Source organism: Ammodytes marinus, assembly GCF_949987685.1.
Source record: "Ammodytes marinus genome assembly, chromosome: 16".
NCBI lineage: Eukaryota > Metazoa > Chordata > Actinopteri > Uranoscopiformes > Ammodytidae > Ammodytes > Ammodytes marinus.
In genome coordinates, this window is record NC_137220.1 from 19,856,691 (window position 1) to 19,878,066 (window position 21,376).

The 21,376-nt window shown below is 42.5% G+C and overlaps 2 protein-coding genes across 2 annotated transcripts; one reads left to right on the top strand and one right to left on the bottom strand.

The window, feature by feature from the left end:
• Positions 1 to 994: 994 nt before the first annotated feature.
• rtbdn (retbindin) lies at positions 995 to 9,464 on the top strand (the record flags this gene model as incomplete). Its single annotated transcript, XM_080043407.1, has 5 exons — positions 995 to 1,154; positions 1,281 to 1,380; positions 3,236 to 3,364; positions 4,000 to 4,096; positions 9,126 to 9,464. The coding sequence occupies 5 exons, from the start codon at positions 995 to 997 to the stop codon at positions 9,462 to 9,464; spliced, it is 825 nt and encodes a 274-aa protein (XP_079899533.1).
• Positions 9,465 to 19,045: 9,581 nt separating this feature from the next.
• Positions 19,046 to 20,815, bottom strand: junbb (JunB proto-oncogene, AP-1 transcription factor subunit b). The gene has a single exon (XM_080043307.1). The coding sequence runs from the start codon at positions 20,494 to 20,496 to the stop codon at positions 19,510 to 19,512; it is 987 nt and encodes a 328-aa protein (XP_079899433.1). The 5' UTR covers positions 20,497 to 20,815; the 3' UTR covers positions 19,046 to 19,509.
• Between the last annotated feature and the right edge of the window lie 561 nt (positions 20,816 to 21,376).

The window sequence follows — 21,376 nt, forward strand, 5'->3', positions numbered from 1 at the left end:
CATATAGAAACAACATATTTTATGTACTTGTTTGTTTAGACACCTGAGTGATTTCCACCTGTTTTACAATGCAGCTGTTGTTAAGATTTTGTTGATTTTGTAAATACCTCTGCTTTATGATTCATGTATAAAGTTGACATTGTATATTGCTGCTCTTTTATCACTATAATATTGCACGTTTTATTACTGATTTTGGCTATACTGCAAGAGCACAATTTTTAACATGTCTTTCGCACCTTGGAGCAGGTGTCCATGGATATATAAGGATTATTAATAATAATATGTTTTTTTTAGGATTTGAATAGTTTTTCTTCAAATAAGGACCATCTGATGTACAGTAAATACATAATTGCATTATGCTGTAACCTATAACCAAAGTCTGTTTAAGGTTTACAAATTATTTGTAATAGGCTATTGGCCTATAGTGATAAAAACTGGATGTAAGTAAAGTAAGCTAATGGGCCGAAGATCTCATTATTTTCTGCCTTTAAATATATATTTTTATGCAAATCTATGTATAATCAGAGCCACTACGACCCTGTCCAACAGATTTGTTTAATTTGTGTTGTGTGGGCAACATTGGCCAGCCGCTTGTCAGATTAAACGACCACGCATGTCATCCAGCTCAGCATGGTGCCTCCGTCCCACCTAATTAGGCTCACACTGTCTACTAGGTCACCACACACAGAGCTTAACAGCCTTCGCTCACTCTCTATAACTCACTATATTAAATTATGACAGGAGCCAGGAGCCCTGGGAATAGCTTTCAATATGGATTTCATATCCTCTATGTTTATGAATGAAGCAAGAATTATTCCTCTCACGGACGTCGTTTATATTCATTATGTCATAGGCCTATTGCACTGGAGTGTGTGTGCTCTGTGTTTTTGCTGTGGATTCAGGTGGGAGTGTCAAATATGGGGCCATTATTCTGCCGCTGTCCAATGTGCTGAACTCTTCTCTCTCTTCCCCAGACCTGTTTGTGGCTGCAGAGATGGGTATCACTTTTCGACCCCTGCTATTGGTTTGTGTTTATGTGGTGGCTGTGCTGATTGACGGAACCCGCTCGGAGGGGGTGTGTCTTCAAGATGGCAAGCACAAGTCCGCACCCAGCCCGGAGCCACTCCTGACAGCGTGCACGCTGTACTCTGACAGTGAGTGACCCTGGCCTTGTCTCTAATGTTCAGTGCTGTAAATGACATCTTGTGATGAGAATATCAGACTAAAGCTCCCTGACTGACAGCTGGCTGAAAGTGTTTCTCTGTCCCTGCTGCTTACAGGTAGCTGCTGCACGGAAGATAACATCAAGGACATCGCCCATGTTCCCTCTGCTGACAACAAGAATGAACCCTGGGACAAGTGTGGCCCACTGAGCTCTGAGTGAGTCTCACCCAGTGGATATACATCTGATCCAGACTCACCTTAAAGAAAAAGTTCAACATTTTGAATATTTAGCTTTTTTTTGCCTCACTCTTGGGCGCAAGAAAAGGCGACAGAAACCGTTCCTGGAACTGTGCGTGCATTTTTGATATAGAAATGAGCAAAGGTCGCTCATCCAGGTTAGCTTAGCTCAAACACTGGTAGTCAAGGGGGATCCGGTCAAAAGATAAACTTTACAACATCACTTAATGCTCCTGTGTTCTTGTTGGGACTTGTTTATCATTCTATGTTGCGATCATATTTTTACACGTTATGTCATTGTAGAATCAAAAACAAAGCCTACTGGAAGAAAACCAGGAAGTCCCTGTGACGGTAAACATAACATAACAACATAACGTTGTAAATAAACAAGTCCCAACAAGCACTCAGGAGCGTTTAGTGATGTTGTAAAGGTCATATTTTGACCTGCTCCCCTTAACTACCAGTGTTGAAGCTAACCTAGACGAGCAACCTTTGCCCATTTCTGTATCAAAAATGCACGCACAGTTATAGGAAGGATTTCTGTCACATTTTCTTGAGCCGGAGAGTGAGGCACAAAGCTTAAAAAAAGATGTTGAACTATTCCTTTAAAGGTGGAGTCAGCGATTTGGGAGAACGCTTGTTGTCAAAATCACTTTTATCAAAATCAAAGTAAATATCTACTCATGATCTACTACCTATCCATAGTACTGTGTGTGCGCTGAAAAAATAATTTGGTGTCAATACACAGCCTAGGCACTGTAAACTGGTGTAAACAAATTGGCTCAGACGTAGCGGTTCCCAGTTCCAGACTAGCAAAGAGTTGGCGCCGCACCGGCACCAGTACTTCTGGCCGGGAACCGGTTCTCTCTTGGTGGAAAACCGTCTGGGCACCGGCTCCAAACCGACCCTGATTTTGCCTTGGTGGAAAAGGGGAGCCGCTTTGTTTACATACCCTTTTACACAGCCTAGGCTGCGTATCAACAAAATATGGGGATATATTCACTGATTTAGGCAAACGTGATTTTACGAAATCTCCAGCATGGCTGACTCCACCTTTAAAGCATATTTTATCAATATTTTTATATTAACAGTGAATCACATGACTACTTGTCACTAAAAAAACTTTCATCACTAGTAGGCCTAGTGACAAACCCAGGGATAGTTATCCTTCTGTAGCTTGCAGAAGTTGTTAGAAAAAAGTGCTGCAAACCAATTGTACGCTTCCTATCCTAAACAAAAAGCTAACTATGTAAGTGACTCCTTAAGAGATAAATATATCCTTCAGGAGATGGTGGAGACCAAAAACACAGCTAAAACGGGTGGGAATATCAGACTTTCATTTGTTAGGTGTTCAAGAAAAAAAAGATGGTAAATGAATGCTAATGTTGCTCTCAATTTGCTAGGTGTTTAAATAGGCCACTCTGTAGGCCAGTGCTGTAGTTATGTCTTGATTTCTTTTGCCAACCTTATTGCATGTTTGAGTAGGTTTCAGTTTGAGATTTTCACCCCTTTGTGATAATGCACACAGGCTTTACTGCATGCACAAATACTTACATCCACTTTAGAAAATACTTTTTTACATAGGTCTATGTGACAAAAACATTCAACAAGATTGGAGCTATGCGATCATAGATGTTAAAGATTGAAATAACACATTGCAACACCAATGTCAACTGATAGGTCACTCATATTTACCTGCCTGACTGTTCCTTCCCAGTGCTAATAACAGTGTTGATACAGATGTCTCCATAGCCTACATCAGATGTAGCAATAACTGGGCCCCTCTCTCTCTCTCTCTCTCTCTCTCTCTCTCTCTCTCTCTCTCTCTCCTCAGGTGCGAAGGTTTCCTGAAGCGCGTGTCGTGCTTTTACCGCTGCTCCCCCGATGCCGCGCGCTGGCCTCATCCCCATCGCCGCTCATACATCCAGGCTGTGCCGCTCTGCCACAGCTTCTGCCGTGATTGGTGAGGCTGCCAGAACTGTTGCCGAGCAAACCTAGATCAAAATCAGTATCTGTCTGTGGGGCTGCACACAGGGGAGAGACAACCAGCCAGTGTAACAGCAGCGTACTGTGCCATCCGTACTAAGAAAGAGTGTCCGATTAACAGTGTGAAACTGTGTGACACAGGTAATACCAAGGTCACATCAATCATGGTTTTTCTCATCTACATGTGGCAGTGGCTCCCAGGCTAGGGTACACAGACGCCAAACATAATGAGAAACAGCTGTAAAAGAAACACTTCTACTAGTGGTTGTTGGCCCCTAAGAAATAGCCTGCCACATAAACTGTAAATCAGGAAAACGTGTGACGTGTTAATCAGTTAGCTTCGGAGGTGTTGTAGATGGATTTTGTTACCTTTTGGACAGAGCCAGGCTAGCCGTCTCCAGTCCAAACACCAAGCTAAGCTTACCAGCTAGTGGCTGTGGCTTCATATTCAGAAGAGTGGTATCAATCTTCCCTTCTTGCTCTAAACAAATAAGTGTAAACATTGAAAAAGGTGGCCCCTCCCTTTCCTGGTATGCAACATGAATAAAAGTTTTATGTTTTTGCCATGTCAGATATTTATTTCATCTTGAGAATTTACATACATTTGTTCAGGTTTGACGCCTGCAGGATGGACATGACGTGTGCTCGGAACTGGGCCAGAGACCCCAGGGGACAGAACTGCACTGGAACCTGTGTTCAGTACCAGCAGGTAAGCATCATCTGTACTGTCTGTTTATTTATAATCTGCAAACTAACTTATCAAACTCACTAGTGACTGAAGCTTTGATGATACTCCACTCCAGGATGCACGTGCACACGCTTTTATTACAATCCGGGGTACACTTACATAAACATGTGCACACTAGAAACCATGATGGTAAGCATGGTCCACATTATAACCTGCTTACCTTCAGGGTATGTGAGCATGTTGTCAACGATGCACCATGGGAGCGGGGCATAGCATCGTGCCTTTTGCTGAGATACTGTTGCCAGGCACAGGAGGTGCCAGAGGAATCCCATTGTGACTTGGGCCAAATGCTGCAGAGTGTTGGCTGGTCAAGGGAGTGTGCGGTGAGCATGGGGTTAACAGTGCAGGGTGCCGCTGTGGGCTGGAGCATGAAAAGGTTCGGTCCTGCTTCAGTGGGCAGAGGCCAGCTGGGTGATTTAAAATGAAGGCAGCATTAGCGAGGGGCTGGTGTGCAGCTGGGGCTGACAGCAAACTAACTGTGACACACCGCAGGCTATATGACAACACATCCACCTATTTATCCATCCATCTATCTATCTATCTATCTATCTATCTATCTATCTATCTATCTATCTATCTATCTATCTGTCTGTCTGTCTGTCTGTCTGTCTGTCTGTCTGTCTGTCTGTCTGTCTGTCTGTCTGTCTGTCTGTCTGTCTGTCTGTCTGTCTGTCTGTCTGTCTGTCTGTCTGTCTGTCTGTCTGTCTGTCTGTCTATCTATCTATCTATCTATCTATCTATCTATCTATCTATCTATCTATCTATCTATCTATCTATCTAACCCCTCTCTCTTCCTTGATATGTTTCTCTCTCTCTCTCTCTCTCTCTCTCTCTCTCTCTCTCTCTCTCTCTCACACACACACAAACCCAGAGACAGAGACAAATGTACACCCCCTGCCACCAGACTTATTAAATGTCTCTGGTGGGTATTACTATTAACTGGAAATGACAGATCTGTAGTAAGAGAGAGAAATTGCAAAGAGCGAATCTGTGTGTGTGTGTGTGTGTGTGTGTGTGTGTGTGCGTGCGTGCGTGCGTGCGTGCGTGTGTGCGTGCGTGCGTGTGTGTGTGTTTGTGTGTGTTTGTGTGTGGTTTTGTCTATATTTTGGTGCTTTGTGTGCTTGTATTGGCCCATTTTCATGTAGGGCAGGCGCTAATGGCACAACACAGTCAGGCTCCAATGAATTTAAGTAGCTCTCAAAAACAGTTTTTAAAAACAACGCCTTCGAGTACAAAGAAAGGGGTCACAGCATTTAGCACATTCAACAATCCAACCACCTCAGGGCTGTGGTGGTGCTAAACAGGAGGGCAAGTCCGCAAACTGACATACCTGTCACGTGCAAAACCTCTCAACACTTTGAATGCAGACATCTTTAAGCTTCACATTCAAATGCTAATACACAGAATCACTATGGGTTTTAAAAAAAACTCATGAAATCTTCTCAAGTTCGCCCACTTGATGGAAACACAATGCACTGTAGGTGTGTGTGGAATAAATACACACAGACACAGTCAGGATTTGTAAATGCTGACTGCAGTAGATGGCAATTTGCATAGAAACAAGCTATTACATTGAAAGGCTCGCACAAACACACACACACACACACACACACACACACACACACACACACACACACATACACACACACACCCAGGCTTCTGCTGCATGCAAAAATCCCTTTGGCGCTTAGAACACTCTCTTTGTACCAATTGGTAACATTATTTGCCAGCCAAGGTCTGCTTTACCCCAGCATCAGATGCTCTGTCAGCTCCGAATGTTGTGGGAATGAGGTTACATTTCTAAAGAGAGACCGTGTCCGTGCCGGGCGCTGGCACAAAACACATTTAGAGTTTGAGACGTCTGCGGATCACATATAGTGGATTAATGGTACACAGAATGATCAACTCAGGTTCCCGGAACTCTGGTTTTACAGAACATTTTCTGGTAATGCTTCATAGCAAAGCCTGGGAACTATCGTGTGAATGTGTTGAGAATGTGGGAAGAAGTACAGAGGGCAACACATCTGTGTTTAAAATGGATAAATGTAAGAATAGCTCTCCTTAAGAAAAATAATAACATTTGTTGGTGAGTTGCAATTTATGTATTTTCATTATGTATGAGGATAAGACAGGTCATCAACTATACCAATTGCATTTTGTCGAGGAATATCATTAAAAACCAGCTGAATATCGCCCTGACCTCCAGAGAAACAAGGATTTCTGAAGGTTTTGATTTGTGTAACTGTTCAACGTCTAATTACCATAGCAATTATTTTCTAATGGGACTCATTTCTATTCAGTCACATCCAAAATGTATTTGACCTTTTTCTAATTCTCATCTTGACCGCTGGCCAAGAGAATCATTGCAGTAGACGACAGCAATAAGTTTATTTGTGTCACTGCCAACCAGCTCACAGGTTTAAGGTCCCTTCTGCTTCGCTCTCACACACCAGGTTTAATGTCTTAGGTCTCAGACACCGAAGGTCGGAATTGAATGAGATAAGGATGGGGAGGACGGGCTAGAGCCCCGGGACATTTCAGTATCGCACTTATTTGATCGAGACAGGTCGTCTACAGCCACTTGTGCTTGTACTGAATTCACTTTGGCAGCCATCTGTGTATGCCTGGGGAATGGACACAAATGTTTGTGTGTGTGTGTGTGTGTGGGTGGGTGTGTGCGTGCGTGCATGCGTGCACGCGTACTTGCACATCGTAGATACAGCATTGTGAGGACCAATTTAGGCTTTTACCATCAAAGTGAGCACATTTATGGAAAGTGAGGATATTTTGGCTGGTTCTCACTTCTTTAAAGGGTCATTTCAGGGTTAGGACTTGGTTTTAAGGTTCAGGTAAGAATTCGGTTTAGGTTAGGGTAAGTGTCAAGGTTGGGGTTAGGCATTTAGTCGCGATGGTTACAGTTAGGGAAAGGTGCTTTTACGCAATACATTATGTCAATGACGGTCCTCACAAAGATAGAAGTACAGGAATGTGTTTGTGTGTGTGTGTGTGTGTGTGTGTGTGTGTGTGTGTGTGTGTGTGTGTGCGCACTCCTGTGTGTATTATAGAGTCGTTGCGATAAGACCAAAGAAATGTCAGGCAGACAGAGTGTGTAGTGGAGAGAAATCCTCTTTGTCCTTCTAACACGGTAAATATATTACAGCTTTTTCGTCTCTGAGCCCCTCTGTGTGACTCACTCCTTAATCCTCCAACAGGCAGGCGGATGAAAGGCAGCAGACGCTTGGGTGGGGGTGTGCTGGAGAGAATAAGAGAGAGAGAGAGATGTACAAACAGTTGAGTGCAGCAATAAGCAAGAGAAGAAATGAAATCCACCAGGGAGATTAAGTGGAAGTAAAGGTATAGGGGGAAATAATGAGCTACTGTATAGGAAGAGATAGAGACGGTGGCTTGGCAGCCCATGTTCACCACTGGTTATGAGGTTGTCACTAGAGACCCAACGGGAGCTTAAACACAGCCTGTGTGTGTGTGTCACTGAGAATTCACTAATTAGCTTTTCCCAACTATGTCTAAGCCACGCCGTTTACAGTTAAACAGCTTAAAGTTTGAATTGTTTTTTTTTTTGCAGCGTCGCGCGACATCCCTTTTAATCCACAGTATGTGTCTTATTAGAGCTCCAGGGAAACATAAAGCCAGTGTAAGCAGTTTTTCCTAAAACTGTAACATCATAAAGGTTGAGTGCTGCAACGGATTTCCTGTCAGAAAGTGGGAGTGACCTTTCTGGTGATTTCAGATCTGTCAGCGAGGCCGGAGAACAGGGCCGTCAGAGATGAAGCCTTTCCTTCTTTCAGCGTGAGCTTTTCAAGGTCGCTTGGTCTTATAATTTGCTCTCCAGGCTGGTGGAGGCCGGACAAAAGCTGCTTTTGAGAGCAGATGCCTGTAGCCCCCTCCACCCCCACCCACAAACAACACCTGAGTTAGGTTTGTTTTCAAGGCCGGCAATGCCCTGAAACCCTGATAGGGTAAACATCTATTCTTCCGATGGATGTTTACAAGCAAGGAAAAGCTAAACCCGATGAGGGTCACAAAACAGCCCTACAGATAGTGTGCAAAATGCAGATTTTTTATTTTTCCCTTTAGCTGTTTCTAAAGAGCTCTCCCAACGCTAACAGTTAGGAGTGGTGGAAAGTAATGCACTTACTTAAGTAATACTGAGGCACTGTATTCAGATAGTTGTACTGCATATTACTTCAGTGTCTCCAATTATTACTAGGCCTACTTTATACTTGTACTCCGGTACATTTAACAAAAAACTGTTACATATCAGTATTATAAATGAAAGGCCTTGCATACTTATTCAGGTGTTTCTGAATAGACCTACCAAGGTTGGAGCTGTTAAAGCAGCAGCACTTTGTTCTGTGTGAGCCGTGAGTTCACCATGCACTAATAGGGGTGATGGAGGTTTAATCATTTCTCATCTTTCATAATCTTAAAATGAAAAAGGATTTAATCTGTGTGACCTTGGGGGCTCCATTTAAAACTTTTTGTACATTTCACTTGTTGTACTATTATTTAAGTAGAAATTTGAGTGCATATCAGTATTTTATCATTGTATTGGTATTAGTACCTTGTATACAAATGAAATTAAAAGATGATACTTATTTAAGGTTTTTCTAGAAACTGTGTAACCTTTAATTGAAGGTGGAGTCAGCGATTCTGGAGAATGCTTATTGTCAAAATCAGTTGTTGTCGCAATCAGTGAATATCTCCTCACGATCCGCTACCTGTCCAGTGTTAATATACAGCCTAGGCGCTGTAAACAGGCGGATCGTAAGGAGATATTCACTCAAGTCATTTTGACAAAAAGTGATGTGACCACAATCGCTGTCTCCCAAATCGCTGTCTCCGCTATTGAGTAAAACTTCTGAGTGCTTCTTTCACCACTGCTGGTCACCTAGAATGGATACACTCATCATTATCTCTTCCCATCCTAAGAATATTTTGTGTGTGTGTGCCTCTTGTGTCTCCACATAAGATGTACCAGCACGGCCGGGATCTGTGCGAGAGCCTGTGGGGTGACGCCTTCATGACAGTGGAGGACGAGCCGGAGGAGGTGGGAGAGGCCAACGGTGGTCGCCCGTGCGGCTGCCTGACCCTCAGTCCCTCGGACAAGGACGTGATGGCCGCCCTCAGAGCCCAGCAGGATGACCCGGAGGAGCTGGACACCACCAAGACCGGCCTGCCTCAGTACCGGGCCCCCTGCCACACCAAGCTGCCCGCCCTGCCGGCCAGGAGCGGCAGGAAGGGGAACTCTGTGCTGCGCAAACGTTCGCTGGTAGTGGACGACGTGGAGGGCAGCGGCAGCGGCTTGTAGAGAGGAGTGATGATAGGTTGACAGTATACTTAGAGATAATTATCATCTAGATCCATTAATATACAAAATCTAACTCTCGGAGTGGAGTTGTAACCTTGCTCCTCCTAACTAACCTTTACCACACACAAACCTAAACTCTCGCTTTCATTATCTTCAAGTTCTGTAGCCTATATAATCTCTATGGTTTTCTGGTAGAAGGTGGACTGACACTGTAACACGTGACGTCCAATGAACACACAATCAGTTAGTTAGTTAGTTAGTTAATCACCCGAGAACAGACACTTAACAATTACTATTAAAGATGCCATAACTGAATGATGCAGTATATTCAAAGTGTATTTCAAGGCAAAATCCCTAATTCTTCAAGGGCTCAGACTTCAATAATAAAACCCTCTGATAATATCCCTTAGTGGCCATAAAAATTGTTTATTGCCAGCAATGTGAGGATTTATACCTCCCTTTATGAAAGGCAGGTATTTTTTTGGTTTTGTTTTCAGTAAAAGCCAACACCGGCATTACAACAGGAGGTGTGTGTGTGTGGGTGGGAGATGCAAAGTCTTACAGTATTATCGCCTGTGCATGAATCTAACATGTCATCATTAACCAGAGGACTTCTCATGACAGTGTTGTAAACCATAATGTACCTGCACCAGTACTCCGCTCCCCTGCTACTCTCTTTTCGATCTTCTCTAGGTCGACCTTAATCTGGGCATAAGTCACTCGTGAAATGCAGATGTTACTGTTGTGATGCCGTATCGTGCAGTCTACACGTCATAAGGTATAAATGATAATGGAGAGGGTCGCGCAGAGTTATGATAACAATGAATGTAACTTAGGCGTTCCAACAAAGATTAATGTGAAGGATCTGGTATGATAATGATGGCAATGGAGAGGTATGCTTCATGCTTGAGGGAAGGTTTAATATTTGGAAACAAAAGTCTGCGTGCCAGAGTCAATCGCGAGAGGCAGCGTTCATACCAGCTGTTGTTGTTCTGGTAGTTTGATCAAGTATATGTCATGTGATGTGGCTGTTTCTTTTATAAGTGCGTTGTGTGTTTGTAGAGCGCTGTTAGATGTAAATGTTTTGTAAAAATAAATAAATAAATAAAGGGAAACTGATTTGTTTCAATTCACGGTAAGATTGCTGGAGTGGCTGTTTGTGTGCTTTACATTCTCAATAAAGAAAACATTTCTAAATGCCATCCCAAGACTGTCATTGCTCCTCCGGCTGCACTTTGCAATTGAGCTCTTTTTCATCCCCAAGTGAATTCAATACTAATTCAATATGGTCCATTAGACTAGATTCTGGCTTGTGTTAGTATTTGTAGACTATATCTTAATCGGGTAAACAAAGAAAACTCATTGTAATACAGTTGTTATGCTGTATGTGTGCCACTGCTATCCAAACATTTATTCATAACTAGGCTACCCTCACAGCCCTGTCAGATGAACTGGGCACTAGCAGTCGTGTTCCAAAAGTCCATTGAAATGGATTTTATTAATTAACACTATTTTTATATTAAAGTGGTGGACATGGTTAAAACCATTCTATTCATCTTAATGTAATATGTCAGTTCAGTCAAGTTTGCATTCATACTGTTAGGCCCATCCCTAGGAGTGGCAGAAGCTGGGCTATTCAATTGATGTAATTACCTTTAACTAACTATTTAAATCCTTTTCTGATTAGCTAACTGTTTCAACCATTTATTGATAAGCTAACTATTTCAACCGTTTAACAATAAGCTTACTACTTCAATCATTTAAACATTAGCTACACAATTTAACTGTTTATCCGTCACTTTTAGCTTACCATTTATTTATTACTTTTGACTAACTTTTTCAACAGTTTAAAGGTGCAGTATGTAATATCTGGATATTAAATGTGCAGTGTGTAATATGACATCATCAAGAAAGTTCTACAAAGTTCTAGAATGCAACGCTCCCTGGGTAACCCCACCCCTTTCGAATAATAACAGAAGCTACAGTGGCCTTCAAGGACAAGAACAATTCTACATTTTAAACAATGCACCTGATGACATTCCAACTATGACACTTTCAAGATGGCGGCACTAGGCCTTGGTCCAAAATATGCAGAAATATGGACATATATGAGACCCTTTCTAAGGAAAAAAATTATAATTAAAAAAAATTCAGGTATTATGCACTAAATTAAATGTACTTATGGATATTATAATTACTTTCTACAAAATCTGCTAGGAAATAAAACCCCAAATTCTACACACTGCAGGTTTAATGCCATCTAGTGGTACAATTTCTAGAACGCAAGGCTCCCTGGGTAACCCCTCCCTTTCAAATAATAACAGAAGCTACAGTGGCCTTCAAGCTAGTTATTAAAGATGGCCTCATCCACCACTGCCTCAAGATTTTCCGCAATATCAAGTGATGAGGTGAAGATGTATTTGGTTATTAGTGTGAATGCTGGAGCATTCACACTATTGTTATTCAAATCTTTATTATTATTTTTACTTCTTCCGTACGTTTTTTGGACCTTCATACCTCCTTCAAATCTTCAGCTATTTTAACCATACAAATACCAAAATGTTCAGCTCTTTAAGGACATGTTTGGACATCTTTTAACATTTTTCTACCTTTTAAACTTTTTAAAATATTCAGCTTTTTAACCAACTTTTTTAACACTGAAGCGGATGGGAGCAGCCTCCAAACCCTTCAAAAGTGTAACTCCTTCAAATTTTCAGCTATTTAAACCATTCAATAATCACAATGTTCAGCTCTTTAAGCACACTATTAAACACATTTCAACATGTTTCAATCTTTTAAAATATTTAAAATATTCAGCTTTTTAACAAATCATTTTAACATTGACGCGGATAGGAGCAGCATTCCAAACCGCTAAAACTTCCTCCGCTTTGAAACCTATCTCCTCCCGCATTTTTTCAGCTACAACCTCCATTCAAACGTTAAACAATTCACATTAATTACAGCTATTCAATTCCTATTCAACTTTTTAAAATCTTAAACAGTCTTTGAACAAACATAGTTTTAGTTTTAAGCTTTTTTCAACCTCTTTCTAAATTTATAATGGGATCCGGATGGGACGGAATGTTCAGAGGCAGAGTGGGGGAACCAACTGTTACAGTGTAGAACTGTTGTAAAAATACACCAAAACCTTCCACATAACTGCCTCTCACTCCCACAAATTAAACCCTACACGGATAATTTTTATATCAAAATGTAGGACATATTCTGCCGGTCGCATAGATGTGACTACTGAAGCAATCGGACCTACACAATGGGAGGTCTGGGCTTCCAAGCTAAATGGTGTCCAACCAACTGCCGCCTTGATAACTGAGACATGACATTTCTGGAGAAAGGCAGACTGTACCACACCTTTAAAATGCTCTGGTTCTCATATTCTTCACATTACGGACATAATCTTCACACTGTGTCTTCATCAGATTCTTCTGGTTCTAACAATAAAATAATTTTGTCAGTTAGACTCACGGTCCGTCAGTTAGAGGCAGCGGTTTGAGGTGACGTTTTGGATGAAATTACCTCTCTGAGGCCTCTAAAAGGTGGGATTTCTGCCTAATCACAGACCCTCAATAAGACATACACTCACCTTGGTGACTCACTCTGCCCATTAAAGGGCAATTTCACTTTTTTTTCTTGATTCTTTTTTTCTTTTTTCCGCTTTATTAGACAGTTCGGAGAGGCACAGTTGAAATGGGGCAAACACTCTGCTCTTTGAAGGTCTATTTCACACATACTTTTTTTCGTGTCTTTCAATTATAATTTTATCTAGACATTTTTAAATATTCAACATCATTCCTATAAGAGTTAAACAATTCACTACTGTTAATACTTAAGACTGTTTCTTACTTTTCCACATCTTCATACTCCTTTAACTGATTCATATACATTCAAGCCATCAAGGTAGTTTAGCTCCAAGTCTATTCAATTACTATTTCATAGTTTTAAGATTTTTATCCATGTCTTTCAACTTCTTCATAATTTCAGCAAGAAATGTTATTCAAACCTCTATATATTCAACTTTTCAACTCCTTTTAAACTTAGTTTACACAATTATGACCTTTATAAACTTTAACAACTTTATAAACTTTTATAGACCTTTTTCAAATCTTCATACTCAGCTATCCAGTTTAGCGTAAGCTGTTTCAGCATTCACACGCATTTTCAGCAGGAAATGCATTTTCTAGTTTATTCTATAGTACTTCTTCTTCGTCTTCCAACAGGTGCATTTCCCCAGAACACCCGACCCACTTTATAAAATTCATATGGCCATTTAGTTTGTCGATTCTATGCTACTGTATCCTGGCAGTGCAACATGGAGGCCTCCATGGTGGCAAGCCGTGCTCTTTTGTAGATATAAAAGGCTCATTCTAAAGGAAATTAAAGAAAAAACTACATTTATTTTCAAGCGATCATACAATATACACACTTATGAATATTATATACCATTTCTACCAAGTCTTTTCTGCAAATTGCCAATAGATTCTACACACTGCACCTTTAATAAAAACTCAAAAATAATTTTTGGGTACCTGAATGTTGTCTTTTCCTTTACAAAAATAAAAACATGTCCACCATAAATGAATGCAGAAAGGACACACCAGAAAATCCAACAAAATGCATGAAATTTAATGTTTGAGGCCCAAAGTTGTGTGGGGTAGTAACCTCCGAACCCCTCACTCACTCAATCATCCTCTCTCTGCTTGGCCTTCTCTCTCCTCTCCTCCACAGATTTCTCTCTCTTTCTCTCCTCAGGCTTTCTGTTGCTCTGTCTCTCTCCTCTCTTTCCCTATTGCGCTTCGCAATGCTCTCCCAGGCATCGCTTTGTCTGCGCTCCATCTCCAATGCTTTGTGCTCTGCACACATTTTTCTCCCGGCCTCTCTCTTTCTCTCCTCAGGGGTAAGTTTCATAAGGTCTTTCACAAGCCCCATTTCAGCAAGAAGAGGATAAATTCCATTCATCTTGGTTCGTAGTGATAATGCTCTGTCTGTACTGGTGTACTGAGACGTCTTCTCTTCAGCAGGTTTGTGGCGAATGAATCCACAGGACAGGAGTGTTCTCCCTTATACTTAGGAAATAATGAAACTCTTGTTATGACAACACAATCAACATTCTACTTAGATTTATAAGTGCACCGTGTTCCATAGAAGTCCAAATAAGGCCTTACACTGTATCATACAGTGCAACACTGTTCAGCGTCTTCTCACCACTGTCAGCCCCAATTTGAAACCATGATGAGTGTGTTTTGGCAGCTGTCACTCAGTGTTGCCCCATTCCTCAGCATTGCTCTAAGGGAGAAATTCAAATGGTGCTATTATTCAAATAAGCATCAGAACAATGTTATTTTTGAACTGTCAAAGTCTGGTTGTATTTATTGTCTGAATCCAGCAAATAGACCCATCCCATAAATCAGGGCCCACAAATGCTTTTTAAACTCCCCAACAATATCCAGGTTATCAGTATTTTTGTGTTTCTCAGTGGAACGGAGTATGCCCTCTGCAGGTGAAAACACATACCATACAATACTTGAGGCACAGTGTGTGTGTGTGTGTGTGTGTGTGTGTGTGTGTGTGTGTGTGTGTGTGTGTGTGTGTGTGTGTGTGTGTGTGTGTGTGTGTGTGTGTGTGTGTGTGTGTGTGTGTGTGTGTGTGTGTGTGTGTGTGTGTGTGTGTGTGTGACTTGCTATTTGATGATGTTTTTGTGATGAATACAGTGTCCTCTGTGAAAGTCATACTCACAGCGAATGACAGAGCTGGACAGAGAGGGTCATTATAACACACACACACACACACACACACACACACACACACACACACACACACACACACACACACACACACACACACACACACACACACACACACCACACAAACATACACACACATACACACACTCACATTAGGCTAATAACCATGACCATGACTGTGCCCCATAAATGTATTAGGTTAGCTTTTTCATTTGTTTCAGAGTTATTTTTTTTAAACAGCCAATGTTTTTAAAAGATTGATGAGATGGATAAGGTCTATCTGAGTTGTGATCAACTGTGTGTCTATGCTGGGTTTCATCCTCAGCTTCAACTCGATTACTCTCACATCAAAGAGGAACGGATTGCGAATGAGACAATCTTGTTTATACAATAGGCCTACCATATACAGTATAATGTACATTACAATACGGGAAATGCAACACAGTAGCCTACTTGAGGGACTGTATAAAAATGACCCTCCACGTCACTGTAAATGTTTTACTTAGTTGGAACCATCCCTTGACTTTCCCCCCAATATCTTAAAATATTACAGTATCTGTTCAACTGAATTCACCATGGCCAATGCTGACTTTAGGACAGTACACCCCATCCTGAACCATGGCATTTTTCCTTGATGTGTTTCTGTAATGGACCAACAATTATTCTTTTAAATGTTACTTTTCTTTTGCAGACCAAAACTTGTTCACTTGAAAAGTAGGTAAAAACCGAAACATAAGTGTGACACATTTTTTTATGCAGGCCAGTATGAGAATAAATAAAGAAATTAAACTATGTTCATTATAAACAGAAACATCTACATTCAATTGCTTGTTAGGGTGTGTTTTAATGATCATGGCAGAGGGAGTCTTTACTAAGAAGGACAAGCTACTGTCTTTTTTGTAGGCCTCCTCTTTTGCGGTTCATGACTTCAGCTGCGCCTGCTTGCCCTATTGTATTCCACTAGGTGGCAGTATGCGCCTACGAAAACCCTCAACAACTACACTGATGATTGAGCTGCAGTGTTCAGTAAGTCACGGCCACACACACAAACACACACACACACACACACACACACACACACACACACACACACACACACACACACACACACACACACACACACACACACACACACTCTGCGATGCCCCCGATACATTCCTGTTACTGGCAGCATTGTGATGGGAACAGTTGGTGCCATGACTGTGTTGAATTCATGGTCCATCACACGATTAATGAGTCATTACTTATCATTTCTAGTATAAAATAAAACCCCTATTATCACGACTGGAGATATTTGAAATAATAATACATCAATTCAAATTTCAGCTCACTTTAGGCTTTCCACACAAATTGTTCAAGGTAAATTGTTCAAAACAAACCATCCATAATCAGGTCTCTGTATGCACTGGTCTAACACCAATGATGCAACTTGCCACCCAACTTCTTTAATAACCTCAGATGGCTGCGAATAAGGTGGGAGGAATATTCATGTTTTTTTTCTCGAGAAGAACGGAGAGAGAGAGCGCGAGAATGAGTGAGAAAGGTGGTGGCTGGCGTGGCCGTAGGAGGGGAAGAGGGCTCTTGGAGAGGAAAGTCAAACCCACCCAGGGCTCTTCATACGTCACTGTTCGCATCACAGATGTTCCCACAGACACTCAGGGTGGGTTGTGGGCCGAGGCGTGTGGAGAGCCAGCATGGCTTCAATTTAGCTTTTTATTTTTTGTTGCTTTATTGCTTCTTTTTTTTGACTGTGTGCGTGCATCATAACATGTAGGTCCTAATGTGTGCTTGAATGGGGACTTACAGTAAACAGTCCGGTGATATTTTTTTCCGGTGATATAATTTTTTTTTTTGGATTGGAGCTGGCTTCAAGTTACTGGAGAATTATTAGTGTGTTTCTTGCGAGTTGAGATTTGAATTTGAATTTGAATTTTTTACTTTATTTCAGACATATCAAAAACAACACAAAAACAAAATGAAAATGAAAAGCATAAAAATACAATAAACAAAATGTGTGTTTAAGACTTCACAAAAAGAAAAAAAGAAATTACCTATGAGATGTTGGTGTTGACATCGATGACAGCTCATATAGGCTACTGTACATATTTTTGAATATTTTGTGGGAAAGAAATCATTACGTTTGGCTTCTTTAGGTCCTCGGCCTGCTAGGCCATGAACTGAGTCTTTTTATAGATCATTCTTGAGTGAGGCAAAAACAGGCAGTGAGATTAAGAACAAAAAAATGTTCATCCCCTGAAATATAGGTTTCTTAGTGAAAGGTCATGCACATACAACTTATAATTCGTGTGGGCGAGTTTCCAAGTCCATGGCACACACACAAAAAAATAAGGGGAGTTGTTATTGATGGAAATTGTGCTATTCAAATATATGTCAGACGAAATGAGGTGAGAACCTTCCTCTCCAAAGCATATTGAGGTGAGAATGCGCTCAGCCACTCTTTTGAAGTGGTTTTCGTGAGTACTGAGAGAGAGAGAGAGAGAGAGAGAGAGAGAGAGAGAGAGAGAGAGAGAGAGAGAGAGATTTGCTGTTTTGTTTACTTGTTCGTCACAGACTACTTTTACAGCACAGAAATCCCCCTTCCTCTGAGGCCAGCTCTGGGCACCACTACCCTCTGGGCCAATGGTCACAGAAAGCACTGGCTGTTAGCAGGCCTATAACACTTTTTTTAATGGCCTCACACATTTTCCATGTTTTTAAGCTTTCCTAAGTTGATTTATGAGTAAGTCACTCACCCTCTAACCCCTAATACTATCATTGTTCTGTCCATCTGGACACCTCGGTCCCCGGCTATAGACTTTAGGGCTTAGTGACTCATTCACATCCACTTAACGCGGGACTTTCCTCTGTATATCCATCTTCTGAACCCCCGGTGCCGCGCATATTTGGCCTCTGATGTGTCCCACCAGAATGTTGTTCTTGGCAGTTCGCACATCTCCAACCATCCATCCACACAGATGCTCCCCGCGCGCTCTCCGGACGCCCACTCTCACCCACCGCTCAGCCAAGCCTCCTGGCATCTTGAGACGCCCCCGACATTCCTGAAGACACTGTCACTTCCCCTCGTGTGCTATGTTTCAATTATGCAGACACCTCAAATATGCATTCACGACTTTTACGCGTAAATGGCACCGAAAGGTTGATCCCAGGCGGAGCTAAGGATGTGATCGTGGCCTTAAATTAATTCAGTTATAATAAACCTCATTTAGAAACTGTTTCAAAACGATCACAAACGCCGCATTACTGTGGGTATTATCTACTTATTGGTGTCCTTTTGAAAGTTAAACAAACCTCTATATGTTACTGATAAGAAGGTTGCTCTTTTGCTCCATTCGTGTGTGACAGGTTGATCTAAAGTTGCATAATAAGACAAGGAAATTCCGCAACCCTCGACAAGCTCACGGTCCTTATCGATACAATAGCGGGATGAAACCAGTTTGCATTACCTGGGCGGGGGTTCCCAAAAACCCTCCCATGTGACGATGTATTCACCAACATGCCCATATATGGGCAGATCCGTGCGTAATTAGGAAAGGCCTGCTTACGCGGGCTACGCTCTGTGCGTAAAAACACGGAAACAGAATGTACTTATGGCCTGCCCACTGAGAGCCATAGCAACTGTTATGATTTCAGCATGAGAGGAAATAAACCCATTTGTCCCCCCACTCTTTCCTACTGATTATGTGTGATATGTTTTCGACTTTACTGTTGAGTGATATAAAGTTGGGCCTATATCATAAGCTATTCGATATCATAAGCTATTCAAGTGATCTATATACAAATATGAAACAAACACTCAAGTCCACAGTTTCCGTTTCATTTCAATTCACTTTACTTAAATACACATCACAAATAAAAAAGACAGTGTAAACATTGGACATCATTAGTTTGTCTGGGTCAACCGGACAAACAAAATAATTTACACAATGAATGATTGCAGCATTGCATGACAATATCAGTTGCAAAAAGTACAAAGAAATACAATAATCATTCCCATTTTCTACCATTAGTAAACCAAACTTCTGGGCCTGTGCCCGCTTTCTCAGTCTGGATGCTGCCCTTGTGTCTAGGGGATTGAATGGTTCTTTGAGCGATGTCCAGCATCCGCAAGTACCATTTCGATCAGTCTTTTCACCCTTATTAGCCTAAAGAGTTGTGTACACCTAGCCCTGCTGCTGTCAGTGCGGACAACACATCAGCCAGTATCCCAGTGCTGCGCATGCAGACTCCAGTGTTATTACTTTTCAGTCAGATAGTAGTCTCTTGTTTTAAAACGCCTCCATCTTGCTCGTGAGCATCAGCTGACAGCCGCTGCTCACGTGTGTCAGGACTTTCTGTTTGAGTTGTGCGACTTGGTCCCGGAGCACCAACGCTGTGCTGGAGAGCCCTGCGTTGTCGTTCTTCAGCCCCTTCACCTTATCTTCCAGCCGGGCGATGCGCTCCAGCTTGCGCCGCCGACATTTAGTCGCGGCCAGCCGGTTCCTCAGCTTCTTGCGCTCCGCCTTGATCTTCTCCTGGGTCTCCAAGTTGATCGGGGACATTGGGGGCGAGCAGTCGCTGCTAAGGAGGTCAGGCACGGTTTGGGGTTCCTCTTTCAGAGCGAGGAGCCGCTGCGGATGGAAAGCGTGCTGGAATGGGTGCGCGCCGTGCGTCGAGGTCTGCGGGTGGCCATGCTGCTGCTGCTGCTGTGGCGGCAAGTAGCTGATGGTGGCAGTCGGGTAGCTGGATGCGGAAGAGAGGCTCGTGTTCGGGCAGTAGGCGTTCAGCGTTGTGTAAATCGGAGGCTCGGGCTGCAAGGCGGAGCCGAAGACGCTAGAGGCCGCCGCCGAACACGTCGTTATACCACCGGCTCCGATGGACACGTTTGGAGGGGGCATGGGCATCTGGTTCATCTTGTGCAGCTCGTCCAGAGCTTTCACGAAGCCTTCGGCGAAGCCCTCCTGCTCATCGGTGATGCCCCGGTTGTAGAAGTACTGGCCCGGGGTGGGAGTGGTGATCACGCCGTTACTGTTTTGGATGATGAGCCTCTCCAGCTCTGGGGATGCGAGCTTCAAGGAGCCCACGTCTTGATGCCCTCCTTGGTAGAGCTCTGCCTCGGCTCTCAGCTGGGATTTCAGGCTGCGATAGGGCTCTGTCAAGTTCAAATTCATATTCTGCTTTAGCAGTTTGTAGTCGTGCATTGCTGCGTCTGAGTGGCCGTAAGCCGACAGAAAAGAGTCGTCATGATAGAAAGGCTGTTCCATCTTTGTAGACATAAAGTCGTATAGGGAAAAAGTATAAGCTTACCGGCCGCTTATAGAAACTGTGGGTAATCAACAAATGTCAATGTCAGCAGAGAACATGCGTCAGTTCAGGCACCCGGCGTCTCTGTCAAGTGTCCCAAAATCAAAAGGGAATTACAAATCACTCCAAAGACAGAAAGAGTGAAAGTCCAAGGTCCAACAAAAATAAACTGTGTGGCTCAGTGTCAGCCAGCAAAAGTCTTTCCCAGTGTCCGATTGCTCTTTTCTTTGCAACCCTGTGAAGGAAAAGTTATTATTCGAGATTTCTATTAGTTGCTGTGTTGCTCCTGGTGCTTGAGAAAGGTGTGTACGGTCGGGCCAATGCGTGCCTTTTTATATAGGCATAGGCGCGAGCTTGCTGCCAGGGCAGTGCGGCGTTGTGATTGGCCAGGGGGGCTCGGTCGCCACGCCCAGGGAGTCCGACGACCAGTGACGCCGATGCCGGGAAGAGGCGACTGTAAACAAGCCTGTAGGCATGGAGAGCGCGCTGAGGAGGCATCGCAGCGGAGAGCGGAGTCAGAAATAGAAGAAAACCATACGTATAAATACAGCTTCGTTTTATTGTGTGCGTTTAAAGGTTGAATACGTGATTGTTACATAAGCGAAGAGGTGAGATGACTCTGTTGGATCTAATGCTTTTGAGTCATTGATTTGCTTGTGTTTAAAAAAAGAAAGATAAACGCGACATTCGCCTATGTTTGAGTTAATATAATGTAACCCGTGTCACATACTTCAACTCCATCTGCAGCCTGATGTTGGATCCCTTAGCTACGAATTATCGAGTAGGCCTATATAAAACGCCAAACTGCGGTGCTGTTTCTTTATTATGATCTTTCTAGTAGAGAGGAAGTCC